The sequence below is a fragment of the Haemaphysalis longicornis genome, unplaced genomic scaffold, assembly GCF_048455015.1.
Source record: "Haemaphysalis longicornis isolate Haplotype H1 unplaced genomic scaffold, Haemaphysalis longicornis Haplotype H1 scaffold_1, whole genome shotgun sequence".
In the NCBI taxonomy this organism is placed as follows: Eukaryota; Metazoa; Arthropoda; class Arachnida; order Ixodida; family Ixodidae; genus Haemaphysalis; species Haemaphysalis longicornis.
This window is the reverse complement of record NW_027526203.1, coordinates 337,158,133-337,179,312: the sequence shown is the minus strand read 5'-3', so window position 1 is coordinate 337,179,312 and position 21,180 is coordinate 337,158,133. Positions and strand designations below refer to the sequence as shown.

General features: G+C 43.7%; 1 protein-coding gene across 8 annotated transcripts in view; it reads right to left on the bottom strand.

Annotated features, from left to right (window-relative positions):
- The window catches only part of Ph4alphaefb (prolyl 4-hydroxylase subunit alpha-1), a 56,056-nt gene that overhangs the window by 20,720 nt on the left and 14,156 nt on the right, over positions 1-21,180 (bottom strand). For 3 of the 8 annotated variants that reach the window (XM_077684140.1, XM_077684113.1, XM_077684120.1), the window contains exons 6-12: positions 17,852-17,903; positions 14,966-15,162; positions 13,116-13,289; positions 10,730-10,800; positions 9,281-9,434; positions 6,192-6,257; positions 2,570-2,638 (exon numbers count right to left, since the gene is read on the bottom strand). In XM_077684140.1, coding sequence (XP_077540266.1) covers positions 2,570-2,638; positions 6,192-6,257; positions 9,281-9,434; positions 10,730-10,800; positions 13,116-13,289; positions 14,966-15,162; positions 17,852-17,903 — 783 coding nt within the window. Of the gene's footprint in view, positions 1-2,569; positions 2,639-2,662; positions 5,823-6,191; positions 6,258-9,280; positions 9,435-10,729; positions 10,801-13,115; positions 13,290-14,965; positions 15,163-17,851; positions 17,904-21,180 lie in introns of those variants that run through there. The other 5 variants (XM_077684150.1, XM_077684127.1, XM_077684158.1 and 2 more) reach the window with 3 other exon arrangements.

Below are 21,180 nucleotides of genomic sequence, written 5' to 3'. Positions count from 1 at the left end.
TTTCTGAAACCCAGCCTGAGTGTCTGTTTCCACAATCCAACGATTCAAAATTGCCTTTCGGTTCACCACCATTGGTGCCCTGACCGCAAAAACTGTGAAGGAACATTTGATATCCATCTCAATGCAGCCGTCCAGCTACAAAGGAAAGCTGTACAGCTTCCTCAGAAACTTTGCAGTTGAAGAAAAATTCGCCCTGGTCCAAGATTCGAAGCCGGGACCACCGCCGCAGTAATGGCTCAGAGGTATGGCACTCAGCTCGTATGCAGGAGGTACCGAGTTCAAATCTGCATACCGCCGGGCGCCCACCGGTTTCTTTAATGGGTACAGGCGTCACTGGTCGAGTGCAGACCAGGGGAATTCATGCCTGGAAAGCTGCCTTTACCCTTGCGAGAGTCCCCTGACCCTTTTCTATCTGGCGGGGCTCCCTGGCCTTCTTGCCGGATTGCCAGATTTCCAGAGGGTGAAAGAGCCTGGTGGCATGTCCTGCCACAGGCGGTTACCAAGCCGAGCGTCCACAGTGGCTGTGGATGTCACCATGTGCATTCGTGTGCCTTGGTGGTACCGGGCACCTACCGGTAAAATAGGTACAAGCGACTCCCCAGGCTGGCGCTCGGCCCTTGTGTGGGACTGCAATGCTTGGGAAGTTGACCTGGCTTGTACGGGAAATCGCCCCTATGGAAGGGGGCGGCTGGAAAAATGCAACTTTTTTTTTTTAAATACAGTTCCACTTCTGAGGAAGCTGCACAGCTTTCCTTTGTAGCCGTATGGCTGCACTGAGGTGAACGTCAACCATTCTTTCGCAATGGTACAGTGTACTAGAAGAGAGAGGTGTGTCGTTCGGTGCCAATTAGGGGGGTGGGTCCCTTTCGTGATGAAAATTTCTGCTAAGGAACTCCTGTTGTAAGCAGCGCCTCTGGCGGCTGCTTATGTTATTTCATGTTATAAAATTTTATAACACTCGTCAAATACTGTTTAGTTTGACTTAAAAACTTATAGGTGGCGCTGGCTGCAACAGGAGTTTTCTGGGGAACGTCTGCACTCCATACAATTTTTTCATCGCAAAAGGGACCCGTGCTCTCCAGTGGTTTTTCCTCCGCACGACACACCTCTACCTTCTCGCACACTGTACCCACAGTTGCAGAACGCCCTACTTGTAAAGCTTGCGCCAGCAGAGAATGGAGCCACCGCACGCTGGTCTTAGATACTTTTTTCTTGCTTTCCAGCCAATTTTGATAAAACTTCATGGGCTTGTTCAGTCTTTTTAGCTGATTTCAAATATCTAATTAGTTTTGATGTGAGGCCACTAGTTTCCGAGGTAATTAAAACATTTCTTGATTGTTCTTGAGAACAATAGGAAAAAAACTATTCAACAAAAGATTACCAGCAAGGCATGAATACATACCAGAAGTTGTGAAGAATGAAATGTGGGAAGCAGTTTTTTTGTTTTGCAATCACATACACATTTACATAAATTCTACCTATTCAACAAAAGATTACCAGCAAGGCATGAATACATACCAGAAGTTGTGGAGAATGAAATGAGGGAAGCAGTTTTTTTGTTTTGCAATCACATACATATTTACATCAATTCTAACTTTTAGGTTTGAAGTACTCCTGCTAACCAATTAAAATAATGCAAATTAAACTACTGAAACACAAAATCCAAAATCTGCTTCCCATATCACATGGTTTACACATTCAGCTTCACAGTGCAAAAGAAACGATCTTTCTAGCTGCACTACTTGCTGGGATGTACCTCTCGAGAATTTCGTATCACTGCAATACCACTCGTGGCGAAAAAGCGGGGAATTATAGGAAAATTGTTTTTAATTGGTTGAAATTGGGCCTCCATGGCTTTTATAAGTACCTGGTGCTGTTCCATGCTGTTCCTGTTCTCAAAGGTCCTAAATTGCTACAAACACTGACCAGATGAGTTTCACTCAAACAATTGACTACAGCTAGTACCTAACTGGGAAAACAATTCATGGGGTAAATGCCACCAGCGACTATAATCGACGTATACGCAGTTTGTCACTTTATTTAACTGTGCAGGATATAGAGACTGCGAATGCTCTACAGCTTAACAGGATAAAAAAAAAAAAAGCCACAGGTAGCCTGTACAGTACCACAATGCACAGAACCAAAATCTATACAGGAATCTCTGTCTAAAATCAGATAACATGGTGCAATGACACATGCCACTACATATACAACGAAGGGTGCTCTTTATGTCTTTCAATGCTCTAACTACGCAACCCGATTATTTCACGTCATTTCCTACAAAATCACATGTTAACTATAGCCTAAAAAAAAAGGCTGCCTACAATCTTCAAAAACAGATACCATTGCGTAAAAGGGTACGTAGATCAGTTTCCTGTTTTGGTATGATTGCAGATGCTTTGCATGTGTGCTGCCAGTGATCCATGCTTGCCCTGAACAAAGACACTCAGCCAACGTCTCAGCCAACGTGCAGAATGTTCAAGCAGTCATATACAAGATGCATTTTTTCTTTTTATGCACGTGCATAAACAGAGTGAGAGAGAGAGAAAGAGAGTTCGCATTTGCTTACGTAGTTAAGCCAAGTGGAAACCCGGTTGCCATTTGACAAGTGTGATGGTATCTTTTGCTTGCCTTTCTTCTTCAAAACAAAAACACAAAGAGCAAAATAAGCAAGCAAGGCAGCACAAACAGGGCAAAATATAGAACTACCATTGCCACTTGCATGGGTTAGTTGCGGTGTCAGACGCCACAGCATTAGTGCAATGATTAGTAATGCACGTACTATATACTGGTTCAACAAGCCAAAAAATGTGCAGCAAAATTTTCATGCATAAAAGAAAAAATGTTAGATAGATGCAAACATAAAGCACAACCTATGCCACAATGCCAAGCATAACAAGAGCCAGATACTCATCAGACTCAAAGTTAGCATATAAACCACTAGTGCAGTCGCTAGACTGCATGGTGTGAACAGCAGCTATGTCAAGTTTAACTTCTTTTGTGTACAGTGGAAAGCTCATAGTTTCCCTGCAAAGTTTGTAACCTTCGTTCCTGCACTTAGTTTGAATCTGCGCCTTTATTATGGCACATTTACACAACAGGGGCAGTGATGTGTAAATTCCTGCTTCTGGATAGCCTTTTGATGCACTTCCAGTAAGGGGAAGCATTGTCCTTGCATCGTTTGCTTACCGTCAGCCATTTCTGTCAACTTTGGCATGTTCAGTTAAGTAGTACAGTCAAACCCGTATAACTACCTAACTCAGATAGAGCGAATTATACTTTATAGCGAACACTCAAAGTTTTTCTGCCACTATGCATGTACAGTGGAACCCCGATAATACGACTTTTAAGGGACCACGTGAAAGCATCGCATGACCAGGGTGTCGTATTATCGGGGCACGGGTTAATGCCGGCCTAGCAGATGGTCTCATGCGACAGGTGGGCTAATTACATTACTATATTTCGAGCGTTCTCGCGTAATTTGCAAAACCCTAACTGAAATTGAAAGTTTCTAAAAATAAAACGTCTATTTTGTGCCCCCCTCCCCTCCATAGCGTCTGCGCTAGCCCGCCAGCCATGCACCAATCCCTATGCGAGTCCCGGGCCATCCGGCGCTATTTATAGCCCACCAGCCCTGCGCTTTGCGCACGCGCGACATAAGGCCCACGTGGTAGAGCAAACTGAGAGGAGAAAAGGCGAGAGTGTGAAACTGCCAAGGCCGATCAAAACGAACGATAGCACAAGGTGGCGATGATAAGCAGAGAGCAGAGGTACAGGGACAAAGGGCATCGTGAAAGGAAGAAACTTGAATTGAGCGGGCAAAGAAAGCGGGTATTCAGTCATCGCCGCCGTAGGATTTGTGTTGTACGCGTTTTCGCGGTTTGCCGGCCACCTGGACTTTGACTTCTCACGGTTGGCGCAATGGCATTCTGCTGCCGCGTGGGGCCATCAAAGGGTTACTCCCACTCGCCAGTGCCCCCCTGCTTGCTTGCTTCTGCTCGGCAAGTGGTCTGGCCCGCCTGCTCACCTTCGCACATCAAGTAGCGTCAAACGGGGGTCAATAAAGAGAGGACAGGACGCGGCGGCGGAGCGGCGTAAAAGATGGGAAAACCGCCATTTTATCCCCGCCAGGGTCCGTCGTATGAAGGGGACCGCGTGCACCCGAGCATTGTTTCCATGGGGAGTTTGGCGGGACCACGGTAATCCATCGTAACAAGCGGGTCGTCCTAAGACTGGGGGATGTATCAGCGAGGTTCCACTATAATATGTATTTTTTATAATGAACTAAACATTGGATATATTGAACTTTGACCATGCACGATCGATCACCAAACACCCGCCAACATGCTTCTGCGCTGGCTGCGCCTAGCCTCCAGGCTGCAGCGCTGCCCGCTCACACTTCTGTGAAATGCAGCAGCAGGAGCAATCCGGGCCTTTTTCCAGCCCCGTTTTGCAGCACTCCTATTTGGCAGCTATTTGCCACATGATCAAGTATGTGCGAGCAGCTGCCTTCTGCATCACTGCCCACTGAAAACAAGTGCACATTTCTCTGCAATAAACTGCTTTTGGAGTAGATTACTATTTATGGTGACTGGCACAGTCTTTCGTTCGTTATCTCATTTTCAATCAACTGTTCACATTGCTTATAACGAGTTTGATAGTGAAGTTCGTTATAAGCGGGTCTGGTTGCATCGAACTACTTCGTATAGCGAACGTATTTCGTTGAATCACGTTCGTTATAACCAGGTTTGACTGTATTTCCTGCAGAACGCTCAAGCCCTATGCTTTTGCGTTGTCACAGCGTGTATGTAGGTTGGTCACAAAATATGCAAGCTGCGTTTTAGAGCTTTCTGTTTTTAGGCATCCGCAAGTCTCATACCAGGCTCCTAAACAGTAAGGATGTTCATTCAGGCCAACCTTAGGGCAGTCCAATATAACAGCTTATTGAACAGTGAAAACTGAACCATTTCGTGATCATTGCATATCCGTACTGCTTTACCAGTCAATTTCAATGAGTGCACAAAAACACCTCCATAGATGCTGTCAACAGCTGCAACAGCATTGAAGAGAATATACAAAAATTTGCAATCATGTACCACCACACCGCGGACTGTGACGAGTGAGGCTACAGCGTATCGGGCTTTAAGAATCGTACAGGCAAAAATACTTTTGTTGGTGGACGGCACTCTGCAGCCCTCACATTTAAGAAATAAGGAGGTGATGCGATCTTCCAGCCTCGCCAGCAACATGTTTTTGAAGCTGAATGTGATGCCGCTTCTGCACCTTGAATGCCATCAATGCACCACCACTGCACAGCAATGCTGCATACGATAACTTCATTGCACGCACAACAGATGTCACCACCATACAGCTCACCAACGCATTTAACAAGAAGCTATTCACTGATGTACCTGAAACTGGGCCTGTCACTGTCCCTACCTTCAACAGTGCATGAGTGTCATTCAATAGTTGAATGTCATTGCCTGTCTGTAACAACCATTGTCACCCTTTTGTCCCCATTGTTTTAGCAGTGCTTGATTTTGTTATGTGCCGTTATAAATTATAATAAGCTAACTACCCCTGCCAAGCATAAAATGTCAGAGGTGCGTTCTAGTGCAATGGGCTAGGGAGCACAAGCTGTGATCTTTCCTAGAACTATATTGAGTCTAAGCAGATCTTACAGTAATAGCAAACATGAAAATACAGGCTTGGGTTGTTATTTGCTGAAACACAAAGGCACACACTAAATAGTTGATGTCAGGACTAAAGCTAGAGAAAGGGAGGAATAACTAAGGGTATACTTAGGCACTAATTACAGCCAACTGAAAGGGAAAAACACAGATACACCAATTAAAACTCGCACTAACACTTATTGCAATAATGGCAAACAGCTTGAACAATGTTGTACAAATATTGGTATACACCAGTCCTCCTTTTTTCCCAGCACTGTAAAAGCCTAGAATCAGTTAACAAAGACTGTTGTTGACAGCCCCAATGTTGAATTATTTCTTGAAAGGTTGAAAGCTGTCTGAATGATGCCCTTTATTGCTTTCTTTATATCCTTTATGTGAACGAATGCCTGTTTAATGTCATGTTTTTTAATGGTATTTTCTAACCAGCATGCAGTTCTGCAATATAAATGAACAATAATGATAAAATGAAAAGAGACAATGAGAATGCTTTTCACTCACATAATTAAGCCAGGTGGCGATCCTGTTGCCAGTGCCAAGGCTCTGGAAAGCATTCTTCTCTTCTCTCTGAACCCAAAGAAAATCAAGCATGCATCCTGAGATATAGCCCATGCGATATAACCCACTCCTAATAGGTAATCATTCTACAACGACCAGCCACCTCAGCAGAAATGGCTGGGCTACAAGACACACATGGGGACTAGAAAAGACAACGCTTTTTTATTCGATGGCCTGCTGAAATGGTAACTTTCACAGAAGTCCTAGTAAGAATTTAAAAATATCCCCTTCAGCCACAAATTAAGCAAACCCAGACTCAGTGACGTGCATCAAAACAGGTTTATTGATCGAAGAAGAAAAATGTTTGTAATGTGCACATTTGTGCACATGGAGCCTCTGGGCGGAAAAGCAGTTCAATGACCATTACTACCATCAAACATTATTTTCAGGTACTTCCCTTGTCAGTAGCGTTCAAGAGTGCATTTTAAAGGCCTCTAAGCTTGACTGCTTCGACGCCATTACTTTTTGGCGTGAAATTTGAAGAAGCAATGCTTTGCGGCACTGGGGTAAACTCCGCATTTGCGGCAGCGAACTCGAGACTTGGAACCACAGCCTGCATTCAGGCACCTTTGAGGGAAGTTAGCACTGGTGTGAATTTACCAGTGGGTTACTCCGTCAACCCGTGTAGAATTAGTTGGCAAGGGTGCTACCACATGCGACTTTCGGACAGGCGTTGGAGAGGCCATGCTTGGTCTTCCCCTCTTGGTTGGCGTAGCCGAGTTTCTTGCAATCAAGCTACGTGCAATGTCTGACTGAAATGCCACGACGTCTTTCATTTCCTTTTTGGGGAGTCAATCAGCATTCGCATTGCAAATGTATTCAAAGCCAGCTGTTGAACAGTAGTGCAAAGCCAATGAAGTGTGGGGCACCATGTGTACAATTGTACACACACGTTTCTCTGCGGCCCAGTGCCACCCTTTACAGAAATCACAGAATTTCTCATGTGCGACAAGCCACAACCTTATACGTTCAGCTGATATGAACAACATTCTTGTAAAAGGCATTATACACCGGAACAAACAAAAAGGGTCATAATGGAATCTTGTGCCGTTCCATAGAAGCTGGAGGCGTCCATCTTGAGGGTTATTTTTGGCTTCAGCTTCGGAGCAAAAGCACTAGATGGTGCTAGTTGTCTACTTAGAAGGCATGTGGCAATGCACTCATGAGGTGCCATTTCATTTGAAGCAAAGGCGCTCGCGCTTGGTGTTGTCAAATTTGATGTGTACAATTGTACACACCACCGCGGAAGGGGATATAAACTAAAAACAGCCCAAATACTTAACCCTTTCCAGTCCGTTGTCAGGCCCTGCCCAAAAACGCAACACAGCCGTAGCGGTCCACCGTCGGGGTACGCCCGACTTGGGTGTTCAAGTTTTTTCCAGTTTTTCCCATTGTGATGCACCATCTCTTGAGGGATAAGTGAACATTGTTTGGTGAAGTTTTCTTCTTTTTGCACTAGGGTGCAGCACAATTTTCAATACAGGCCTTCTGGATTCCAGAGCTCACGTGTGCCCTGTTCGCTGAGAACAAGCATGGCCGCTTTCTTGCATGCGTTCTACGTTGGTGCACTTAGCGAAAGTGATGATGACTTCAGTGAGGAAGAGAATTGCGTGCCTTCATCAGATAGTGATGACAGTGATTCGACATAAGCGAGTGACGAAGGCCACAACGGTGGTGGAGACAGCACCGTGTGGATCATTACTCTGTGAGCTATGCATTTCGTCAAAAGACACTGAAATGGTGGCGAAAGCTTTTTTCTTGGCATATAGAGATTTTCATTGACAAAAGTTTTATTTGGAGGCGCACATAGCTGCAGAATCATGGCAAGAAAGAGCAACAAAACCTGCAGTACTGCCACAACCTCATCCAACAGCCAGCTGGTGGGTGATCTGAGGGCTCGAGCCAAACGGCTGGGCCCGTCTGCACATACGGAGTGCGAGGAAAGGCTAGATGGGACAAGCCATTTCATCTACAAGCTCCCTGGCTGAAACAGCAAGGACTGTGCTGTTTGTAGCAATAGATAAACAAAAGGAGGCAAGAGGGAAACTGTGTTTTTCTGCAAAACCTGCAGTAACAACCCTGGCTTGCACACACGAGAACGCTTCAAGCGGTTTCACACACTGCTCAAATATCGGTAAAGGAATTGAAAGCCGAATGCAAGAAAAAAAAAAATATCCTGCGAGTTTTTCTTGCACAGTTTGTGTTTTTCTTCGCGGCACCAGAAACTGGCAAAATAGTTGCGGGTTTGTTCCAATGGCAGCATTCTATCGAATACAGTAGTATTCAACAAGGGGCACAGTATTTAACGAGCAAAAAACTACACACAGTACGTACAGCAGTGCAGCTCAAAAAATACACAAAGGTTGAGAACACGAGTTCAGGGATAAGAACTAGTATATCCTAAGCTGGGTCACGGCTGACGTGGATATGTAACAGTCGCATTTAATCTGGAATCTTATACCGCAAGAAGGTTTTCTGGAGGAATACTATTCACCACAAGCCACTGCTATGCTATGCTGTGTTCCAAGACTTCACTTTGGTAATTCAAGACTGCCTCAGGGATACGTAAAGAGCATGCTTGAAATGTCTAGGCCATAACCATGGCACTAGCTGCAGTCTGTAACAAGTAAAAAATTTTGGGGGTTTCTTGCACCAAAGGTATGCCATGACCCATGAGCTATGAGACATGCTGTAATGGAGAGTTCCGCATTACTTGAAACCTGGGGATCTTCAACATGTGTCGAAATCTTGTAACGCAGGCGTTTTTGTTTTCCGCCCCCATCAGAAAAACCGCCGCTGCGGCTGGAATTGAACCCGCATCTTTGGGCTCAGCAGCACAATGCTTTAGCCCCTGAGACACCGCAACGGATTCTGTAACAAGTCCACCCCGGGAAGGGTTTCGGGCTTTCTGAACAGTACTGGGGTCTGACAATGAATGACAATCACAGCTGCTGCTCAGTTGGCTGGTACTACATCCTTTCCAAATTTCATTTTAGCTAGGCTAGCAGTGTTTTCCAACACAGACTACCCACCCTGGCAAAGTCAAAGTGTGGCTCGTAGTGACCACCGATGCCATAGTTGACTACTTGCAGCTCCTCTGCGGTGTCCGCTGTGAGACCGGTAATATCCTCGATTCTCCGAGTTACTCGGGCAATCACACCATGCTCCTCATTTTTCAGCCAGGCACTGCAACAAAAAAGCACCCAGTCACTTGCTGCTTCTGGCAAAAAATTGAACTTATAGCGAACTTCGCAATTTCTTCTAGATTCCGGTGTAATGTTTTGATCTGCTTGGTCCAAAACAGTGGCCAGACAGAGCTAACTAGGCAACTGTCCAGAAAGTATGTCTTCGCTAGTATAACAAAGCAGTGGCACTAGGGGATGCACTTATACAAAATGCAACTCGTACCTGTTCACCCTCTGCCTATCACTGACTAAAATCGTCAGCAGGACAGGCAAACATCTTTTTTTTTTTTTTTTTGCAGCTCTGGATATTGCAATGCGATATTTGATAGTTTTGGCATAACATGGTCCCGGCAGAAAGTGATGGGTAAAACAGTGCAGACAATTGATAATTCCACCGCTTACAGTGCAGTGCCGGTTATAATGTGGGTTTTTGTGACCACTGGATCACCTCCTGTAGAACTCAATGCGGCCACCCTATATCGGTTATAAATGAGTGTTGACTGGTGGGCTAGTTGGTATTTTGACATTCTTCATGCGCCGTGCACAGGAACAGGACACACAAAAAGAAGGGACGCGGACACAGCGCTGACTAACAACTGAAAGTTTAGTTGAAAAGGGTGCACTGTATATATACCATCGGAACAAACATAGCAAGTGTATTGAAGTTTCTAATCTTCTCTCATTGACGGCCAGCCATATATTCGAGTTCCTTATCCGATAACAATAAAGAAGGCATGCTAATGCAGTTGCCTTGAAGCCAATGAATTGCCAGAGCCTCGATGAAATTGCCAAAGCTTTATTAGTGGCCAAAGCCTAGTATTAAATTAATCATAAAGCTGATAAGCATATTTTTGAGCAATTAAGCTAACTGTTTTGATAGTAGATAGGTTTTATAGTGGCAACCATGGCACATCAAAACACTTGCAAAACACGGGATACACTCAACTTTCACCCAGTCTTGATCAAGATTTGTTTAAATTAAAATGAAGCCCCTGCATACCTTAGTACATATTGAAGCTACATGCTGCAGACATGAAAACCTACAAACTAAAACTAGAAATGTCAGGTATATACAACATTTGGGTTAACTGATTTTTTTCTTTGTATCCTTCTGTAGCACTCCCACGTTCCCTTCCTTATAAAAACAACAGGGTCGTACCTCATGTGCTAGTAGAAAACAATAGTATGCCACCTGAAAAACGCACTTCATTGCTATACCTATGAGAAATGTCTGCAGAAAATTTTGTTGACACATCAGTAACAAATGTAAGTGGCAGATGTACGTGGCAAGCTTACCTTTTGCTGATACGGTAATTGGCAGTTTCAAGTTCTCCAGACTTGTAATTTTGCACTGTGGCTCTCCTAAGCTGCAACATTTAAAAGCATGAATAAAAAAATGTTCGCACATTATTGGTGAAAATTTTGCACAGCAAAACGAACAGCGCTATTTTGCCAATGTTACGAACAAGTGGCATTAAAAAGATTGACCTTGATTACTTAAAAAAAAGCAAGCAACAACTCTACAGAAATTTAGATGGTTAGGCTTACACCCAAACAGCGAGACATAGCAGTGGTCCCAACACATAAACAATTGCTTCTCACATAAATGGTGGACAGCCAAACCTAGCAATAGTAACGTTTCAATCAGGTACAGAACTTTCCTCATCCATGCTAAAATCTTGCCATTGCAGATATGAAACTGCACAAGTAAAGTTCCCAGCAGAAACCAAAACTTATTTTGTCACTTGTACGCATCTTTTGTATACACGGCCCCTCAACATCTTCAAAAAGAGAAGTTTGCGCTGCCTTTTACTTCAGGCGAGCTCCGTTTTTCACTGCAAGGATTGTTGCATTTCAACTTCATAGCATAGTAGAAGACAGCTGGGGGCTACCTCCTCTGCTCCTCTGCAATGTCGTATTTTGGACTTCTGCAGTCTTGGTGATAATTGCAAACTGCTGTTTTACATCAAAAACTTCCGCTTTTTTTATGGGTTTCCCCTCGACAGAACCAACAAAAGCAAATGAGAAATGAGCCAAGCAAACCAAGCAAATGGCATCGGGTGTGCAATACTGTGATGTGACTACATAGTTGCCAAGAAATGAAACCTCCCCCAAAGAATGTTTGCATTACAGAAAAAGTAAGCAAAGCTGTTTAGTGTCACTGTTTAGTGTTTAGTGTCACTATGAATTCACCAGCTGTGATGCGAGATGACATTTTTGCAAGATGGTGAATTCACGAAATGCATGTTGCCCCATTAAAAAAATTATAGCCGTGTAGCTCAAATCCAATCCACCCTGGCCACGGATTAAAATATAAATAGAAACAGCCATTTCAGTACTTGCTGGTGGTAATGTGTGCATCAGAGTTGCTTTACGAGCGCATTTGAGCTAGTTTGATGCCTTGGGTCATTGGCTGGCCTTTGCATGGAAAATGTTGCGAGCTGCTTGTAACTGTGAGACTGCAGATCTTTAGAATGTTTTGTTCAAGGAGGCTGAATGCATTGATTCCTACAGGCATTCTCCAGGGAAACAAAAATATTTCTTTGGTTGGAATGGTTCATTGTAGGACTTTTGTTATTCAGCATATTTAAACTCTAAGTACACTGTGTGGCTACTGCGAACTTAAACACTAAGACTGTGAAAGAAGGGATGAAACACACTTTGTTGGTTTTGCTCTTAGCATCTTACTAGAGCTCCGCATTTTTGGATAAATCCAAAAAAATCCGGAAAACACTCACTGGTAAACTTTTAAAGAATTCAGATTTATCCGATGAATGGTGACTTTAGAAGTCAAGGTGGCAAGAAAATGATGGCTGAAGTTAAGACTTTAGGATGCCCAATAACTTCTCGCGATAGCTGCCTATTCGCACTTGCCAGCGTAAGGGCAAGCGGCCAGCACTTCTGAGGAAGGGCTTCTTATCTATCTTATGTATCTATCTATACAACAAAAGGAAATTCACCTTATCTTCCCTGTTCTGGAAGAGTGTGAAAACTTTTGTGCAAATGTGAAACGCAAGCTGCCCCCCGCATTGTGTCAGCTCATACGTGATACTGCAAACTATCAGAGTTATGAAATCACCAACATTGAGGAATGCCTGTTTTTTAATAGGTTCACACTGTCCAATGCCTTCTTGCTGCATGCTTATGCTTCTCGTTTTCCCCATTTCTACTAGAAATGTTAAAAGAGCATTTTCAATGCTGATAGTCATTAACTGAAAGGAGCACACTTCCAGCAATGACAGAAACCTTTCTAGATATGCTTGCATCTATTATAATAAGCTCCAAAGTCGTGATACGCATCGACGTACTCATTTTGTACACAAAAATTTGTTCTTGTGTGTATATGCGTTTCTGCCTCTCCCAGACAAATAAATTTACTCTGAGTGTTCTGATGCGTTCGTGTTGGGATATAATATTATGTCTAATTTTTCAGTATTGAGAATACACAAAAATTATACTCCAAATTTTGGAGAATTCGAGACTTATGAGAAATAAACTCTAAAAAAAAACACCAAATTTTTGGGAAAGCATAAACTCGGAAAAACACCCTTCAAATTTCATGAAAAATAAACTCCGGAAATGCCAAGCCCCAGTCATAAACAGTTAGGAGCAACCAGTCCCAACATGTCTGCATATTTCATAAACCCCAGCGACAGCAAAATGAGGAGCATGTGCGGCATACCCGTGGCTGGGCCATGGTCTTGATGACGGTCATCTCGTAGTCAGATATCACATCATGGTACACAACAATCCGTGGCTTTGGGAACATCACTTCCTCTTTGGCTGGCTGCAGCAGCAGGTACGGTCGGTTGTTCGTGCGGTACTGACACGTCAGCTGCCGGTCATGGTACAGTGGCTGCGTTGGTTCATTGTCAATAATTAATCAATTAATAAAACAGTTATCTGTAGACATTTATTTACGTAAACATTTATGTAGAGTTTTATTCAGGTAGCTATCTAGTCGAGCTGTCTCTACTGTTTTAAATAGCTCAATATCTAAACTCGAAATCCTCTCTTCACCCATGGGACACCCTCTAGCTACAGTGAATGAGTAAGCATCAACACCACCTTATTCATTGTGACAATTTGCAACAACATTGCTGGTCACAAGTGCAGAATGTCATGACCTGAAATCCTAGTATGGCCTCCTACACCTGCATACTCAGTGAAGTTTCACAATGCATAACCCCAAAACTCACTTTCCCCACCTTCCAAATTTTGCATGCGGAGAACTGCTCTGATAAGCATGATGAGGTTTTCTTTCTTTTGATGTTCAAGACAAAACAACAACTTAAATTTCCAGCCATTTCATCACTACTTTCATCAAATGGAAAGACAACAACAAATGTGTGACGATGCATTAGCTCCTGTAATTTCTAACTTAAAAAGACAAGAACCTTTTTTCTTCACTCAACTACAACATTCACTTCAAAGTGCTTTTGTGCAGTGCAAACTTCTTCCGCAGTAATAAACGTAATGCGTTCAGTAAAACTGTCTTCAATGAACCAGGCACATTCGCTGAAAGACAAATTCAAAAGAGCAGTCAGAATTACTGATTCTTTTTCTAAGATACTGGGTGTGAAATATTCGGAGAAAGTACCCAGCTGCCAGATGATAAGCTAGCTCTCTTTCATCTTATAAAAAGCTTAGTGGCCACGACTTCGCTGGATACCCCTTAAAGGAGTACTGACACGAAATTTCAAAGCTGAGATAACTATGTAAAACGCTTCCTTTTTATCAGGAGATATCTCCCAGCAAGTTTCAACAGCAACCGTTCAGCGAAACATATTTAAAATCCATTTTAATCTTCGCCCGCACGAGAAAGGCCAGAGCGGGTCGACGTGACATCATCTGCTACGTGCCCCAAACTGTCGACGTCGGGGCTCCCGTGACGAAGCCGACGCGCTGGCTGTGGTTGGCGCGCGCTGCTCGGGCGTGTGTACACGTCATGGTTTTGGGACTGACGTCATGCTGCCAGGGCCTGTGGGGACGGCGAAGACCTCGGCCGGTCTGGGCGCGCGCGTGCGCTCGCTCGCGCGCGCTTCCAGAGAGGCAGCGATACGGCAAGAATGGTGACGCCATGTGATACATGCTGTCATGGCGGCCGCTCGGCGTTTTTTTGTCGAAACCGAAACTGGCACGAATAAACGACGCCGTAAATGAATGTTTACGCTGCGCTCGACCGCCTAATCTGTCATTCTATGATTAGTGGGCTGGTAGGCACGCATAGCAGCGAAAAAAACGTAACATAAAAATTTCGTGTCAGTACTCCTTTAATACGCTTTTGGGGAACCATGGAAAGAAAATGCCGAAGCTGTGGAAATGTATCATCCCAACATGTTTTCCACTGCAGAACTGAGCTCTCCCGTGTAAGTGCCTGGAAAAGGAAACAATGAGGAATGTATACTAGGTGTGACTCTATGATTTGAAACTGTAATGACACGGTGACGTACACCAGGACTTTGTGAATGGACTGGCATCCCCTCCTCCTTTCCCAATTAGGCGCAGTGACTGGAAAAGTAAGGAACTCACTGGGAACTTCTCTCCCCGACAGAGCCTCTCGTAGATGCCCCGTTCAGAGTCAGCGTCTGGGAGTGGGGACCTCTTCTTCAAGGTGACGCTGTCATCATCAGACACATCGCCATCATCTCCCCGCTTGTACAGCTCTCGCTTCGCCAACGTGTCCTCGTAATACCGCTTGTTTCCCGGAGCACGGGGGTGGTCCGGAACTGTTTTTCAAATAAAAACAACATTCCAAGCACAATTTGCCTAATTGTATGCCCCCTCCCCCAATTTCGACAATTCGATGCAAAGATCATGTAAAAGGGTCATGAGAGCAAGATGGGTGCCATTTTTACAGCTACGTTGTGTAGCCAGGTGGAGATTATGTAAACTAGCCCCCGGAGTAGATAGCTTCCAGAGTATAGTAACTACTCCGAATACGTTAAACTCAGTACTGAGAAATAGCAGCAATCATTTTGCTGAGCTAGATGACACCTAAAACGCTGAAACTGGCTTACAGTTTGGAGCATGCATAGCTAAAGTGTAACACTGAATGGTGTAGGACCCCTAAAATGTACTCTTCAAAGGACATACGTTTCTCATTTAATGCAATCTGCCTCACAAAGAAATAAAATAGGCTTTGCTACTTCGTTTAATACTAGCGCTCTTCTGCTGAATGTAAAATGTTATGTCGTGCTTTTCGAGAATAGGATAGCATTATACCAGCATACAGAACACCACCATCCCACCCCCTTTGGTCATGCTCCAATGCAGTCTCCCCTGCTCACCAAGCAATCAATCTGTATGCACCTCTAGCTTCAAGGGACTGCTACCGGCAGTTTCATCACAGCGTAGGGCTTCTAACCAGAGAACATAGTGGGCAGCACAATTTCCAAGTATGCCAGGCTATTTCAGAGAATGTGACAGCAGTGCCTCACATTGGAACATTTGCAACACGAACTCTTTTATTGAGAACCTCATTCTGAAACCCCGCTCTTCGATTGATTGCGGGGTTGGTTTAACGCGCCGAAGCTACACCTGGGCTATGAAGTGCGCCGTACTGGAGGGCTGCAGATTAATTTGGACCACCTGGGAATCTTTAACGTGCGCCAAAATCTCAACACACGGGCGTCTTCGCTTTTCGCCTCCATCTGAAAAGCGGCCACCGCAGCCGGGATCAAACCTGCACCCTCGTGCTCAGCTGCACAACACCTTAGCCACCGAGCACTGTGGTGGGTGAAAACCGACTCTAACATTAAAAAGGGGGGAGGGGGGGGGAGAAAACATTGCAGCATGAAAGCAAGAGTTCGCATTAACTGCCAAACCTATAATAGTATACACAGTAAACTCTCATTAACTGAAACTCACATACTTTGGAATTCACGGTGGTCAGCGCGAACGGAAACAACACACGAAGAAGAGAATAGATGACACAGGCGCTGTTTTAAGGGAATAGACGACACAGGCTCTCTTCTTCGTGTGTTGTTTCCGTTCGCGCTGACCACCATGAATGCTATCCAACTCACCCAATTTGCTACCTTAATACTTTGGAATAGTATCAGTTAGGTCAAAAATTTTTCTCACTGTGCATTTACACCTCCGATAGGTGCTGTGTATTTGCTCCCCCTACCTCGAAACGTTTTTTGGGGGGACAACAAATATCTCAAAATGTTGACCGAGATGACACAAGTCAAAGTCCACTACAGGTAGCTAGCTAATAAGGTCCCTGTGCGAACGCTTAGCTCCAACTTTGTGCCGGACACAGTCGTGAACGGCAAATTTGAAATTCCCTCCGCCGCTGCAATTTCATATACAACATGTCAAGCAAATGTGGAAGTGATAACGTGTGTGCCACCGTGGTCTCCATGGGTTGCAGCATTTGTGCACAGGTGATCACGGGTCTTTTATCGGTAACTCAGACCACACAAAAAGGAGGTTGGTGATTGTAGGGTTTAACGCGCCGACACAACGCAGGCGATGAGGCACGCCGTAGTGGAGGGCTCCGGATTAATTTTGACCACCTGGGGATCTTTAACTTGTGCCGAAATCTCATCCACATGGGCGTTTTTGCTTTTCGCCTGCGTCAGAAAAGCGGCCACTGCGGCTGGGAATCGCACCCGCATTTTTGTGCTCAGCAGCACAACGCCTCAGCCACAGAGCCACCGCGGAGGGTAGCAAGGTAAAATGTAGTGGTGGATTGGTGGTGACCAACGATCGATGCGATGCATTGAGCAGCTTGAGAACGCTTTTCTGGGACCAAATGCGAACGCGAAAACAGGTGAACATCACGCAGTTCTTTCTTCAACAATAATAAAAATTCGTTTTTACAGCAAATTATTTTGCCTTTATTGCAAAAGCCCCCCTGTGCTGTGGAGCTCTTGTTACCAGCACTAGCTCTTATATCAATGACCCGGCCACCAATTTTTGGCATTTCATTTAACTCAGAACACCGCTTATCTTGAAATTTTTAGCAAATTTTGCGACTTAAAGTTAACTGGGTATTACAGTATATTTGCGCGGTAGCATTACAGTTGAATTCTTATTCAATAAATGTTGCTACATACCACAAACTTTTAAAAATTTAATTACTGTTGTATGCCCTGAAACACCATTCCCTGTTAATTTTATCTAATTTTCAGCTATTACACTGAAATGTGAACAGGATGGCCTGAACTTGACAAAATACTGGTGTGCACAATGCAAAAAATCATTTCTGAAAGTCGAGCCCCTGAAAACAGCCAAGAAAGATACAAGCTTGCATTACTGACCCAATGGAAAAGAATTTAAAAAAAGGAAAAAATAATAATGGAAGCTCGCATGTGTGAAGGCACTAATTTCAAAGTTAGGTTTCTGCCAGAAAATGAAAAACTATGACATAGTTATGGCAAACACAAGGGGAAAAACGTGCAGAATTACCTGATGCGAGCAAGTCGTTTGTCAGCTTCAGTGCATGATGAATGTTTCCTTGCTGCGCAAATAATAAAACATGTGCAGGTTAATTTGCAACTAATCAACAAGACATAGAGGCACAAAATAAGTATGCAACAATTCAAACTACAGAACACACTACCAAAACAAATTTTTTTCAAGAAATTTTGCGCCCTCTTTCCTTACCCTACCAAAAACTTCCAAGCACCATTACAAATGTCCGCTAGCAGTATTTTCAAATTTGAATACTGATGGGTTGTGACATATAGCAGATTATCTGAACACTGCAGTTTGCCGCAACATCCCTTTTTATTTTGCAATGTGGTATAAACTGTTAAGCCCTTTTAGAAAGAATGACAACTTCTACCGATTTTATCACCCCACTTGTCCATACATGTTACAGTGAAGCGTAACAGATTCCAGCATCTGCACCATAAAATCAAACTATACCTCGATGCGCATCCACATGGCTTTTCATTCCCCTATCTCACTCTTTTTTGCAAAAAAACAAGGTCGAAGTTGCGCATGCCTTCGTGTACTTATACTACCTCACTACACATGCAGCCGGAATCAACATCTTGTAATCCGTGCTCTTTCAATGTGTAAACATTTACGTGCCTCTCCCTGGCCATTCTGAGGGTGAGCATCACATGGCATGTGCTGCGTAACATGATTCATGTCTGTGCAGCACATCGCCTTCATATTTGCCACAAAACCCAAACAAACACATACTTGTGCTCATGAATGGCACTCTTTGTACCATATTACCGAATGCACCCAGTGCAACAGGTAATGTGGAGGGGGAAGATGTCATGCAGCAGTGCTACAGAAGCACTCGAGACAGAGGAGGAGAGGCTTCGTGCGTTAATTGTGAGCACTTCTTGGTGTGTTTTAACAGCTGTGAAATATTATGGGCACCCCCCACTCAGCAGACTTCTGAGAATGCTAAAGTGAGGCTGGAAGTGATGTCGTCACTAGTAGTCATGGCTCATTAGTACGGATACTTTCATTCCCCAGAAAAATTGCCCATAATTTGAATCATGTATTATAACAAATCCAGGAGTGAGCACAACAAAAACACGCCTACCATTTGCAACACACACACAAAAAAGAGCAAATGAGGGCTTGCGCTGATGATTTCAACTTTACTTAGGTGTCCAAAAAGCACAACACATCAGCTACTTGAAGCATGCTGAACACATATGTTCAGCATGTCTTTCTTGTTCAAAATAGCTGATTGCTGCCTCCAAGCCAAAGTGAGCAGCTCATCGTGTGACGACTCTTCATCACCGGATTCCAACAGCACAGGTTTTTCATCCTGTAGATGTTCTTACTGAGCAGATCTGTCAACCAGCTCTACGATATGCTCAAAGATCAAAGCTCTCAAGCATTGGCCTACTCTCAAGTATAGCCTGTTTCTAAGAAGGCCGACATTTCTTCATTTAGATTCTTTTTTCCAAGCTGCGGAAGAGATTCAGCAATGGCCACACATGGCAGGTCATCGTTTGTGTCCTCCTCTTCCATAGCAACAGTATTGGCTAGAATCTCCATGTGCTGCCAGCAATCCACAACGGTTTCATGCTTTACAGCGTCCAACGATGGCTTCAGCTGTTGAAGGCACTACCTCATATCAACAGTGTAACAGTGTACAGTTCATTACTTTCCACACAAGTACAAGTCCACTTTTGTGGTGTGTCTTAACAGCCAGCATAATACCTGCATCCAAAAGCTGAAGTTGTGGTATTGTCAGGCAGTACAAATTTCATGTGGGGTTTCCAAAACTTACACCAGTGGAGAAACAGAACTACTATTCTCCTGATCGTTGTGTATTTCAGGCCCTGTTCAGCTTTCCTGAGCACAGTGCAACCTTCACTGCTACTAAGCTCTTTTTTTATCTGCTCAGTTGGTGAGGGTCACCAAAAATACTGCAGAAAGCTACAAACAACAAAAAGAACTCAAAGAGCACACTGCGGCCTCCATCCTTCATTGATCCTTTTTTGTGTGTGTGTGAATATGTGTGCAGTGCAAAATAATAAGACAAAGCTTTATGCCTTTGACAATTTTGCCCCTTAACCCTTTGAGGGTTTTCATCGTATATGTACGACGGCAGTTTTCCGTCCCGCAATGTCTTAGCCGTACGGGTACGGTTTCGACGCTCCGTTTAAAATTTCTCGCCATAATGACGATGCATGCTCACTGGGAGGTGCTGTCACCACCTAGGACTTACAAGAAGCATTTAAAATTTGATTGTGCAACCTTCTTGCGTAGATAAACAGAACTCTCTAGCGTAAGCGTGCCACGCAATCTGTGTCAACGCCATTTCGTTGTTTCAGTTTCGCCGCGAAATCGCCCCAAAGGCGCGCGAAACTTGACTTTTATCTTTATCGGCACTCCCTTGCAGAGGCAGCGGAAGTTGATTTCTAACTATATTGGTGCTGCTCTTAGCTTGTTTATCATCATAATTTATCACCGTAAAGTAATTTGACCACCTGGAAAAGTTTTTTTCAAAAACATTGGACCCTCAAAGAATTAAAAAGCCATTCATACTCCAAACTACGAGCTTCTATGTTAAGGGGGGACACTGGTCTTAAAACAACTTCTTTTAATTTTCAAACAAACTTTGTGAAACTTGTCCATCTTGTTGCTTTGTTTGCACTTATTTCGAATGTGCCATTATATTTTCAGTTGGTCAATTAGTTCCCAACATAATTAGAGGTATTTAGTCATTTTTGGTCAAACAATAAACAGTGTTGGTCATAAAACTGTAATCTCCCAATTTTCCAATAGTACTATGAACCCTGGTGAATGCAATAAATGAAGCAGTTTTTTGATGCGTCGCTTAAGTACTAATTTTACAGCTCATTAAACTTCGGTGTTTGAAATGGGCACCCAAAATGGTTCCTTGCTACTGGTGCCACCAAGGTTCAATGAGCTGTAAAATGAGTTCCAGGCAATGCGTAAAACAAACTGCTTCGATTATCGCATTTACCAGGGTTCATAGTATCGGAAAACATAAAGATTACGGTTTTATGACCAACACTGTTTTGTCTATTGCTTGACCAAAAATGGCTAACTATCTTTCATTATCTTGGGAACTAACTGACCAAGTGAAAAAATAAGGGTATATTAGAAATCAGTGGGAACAAAGCAGCAAGACTGACAAGTTTCACAGAGTTTACTTAAAAATTAAAAGTTGTTTTAACTTTTAAGACCAGTGTCCCCCCTTAATGACGAAACCTTCAAAAAGCGCAACACTTTAAAAATGCGATAAAAACGAAGGGAACAGAGGACAAGCGCTTTAGACGGCCCCCCTTAAC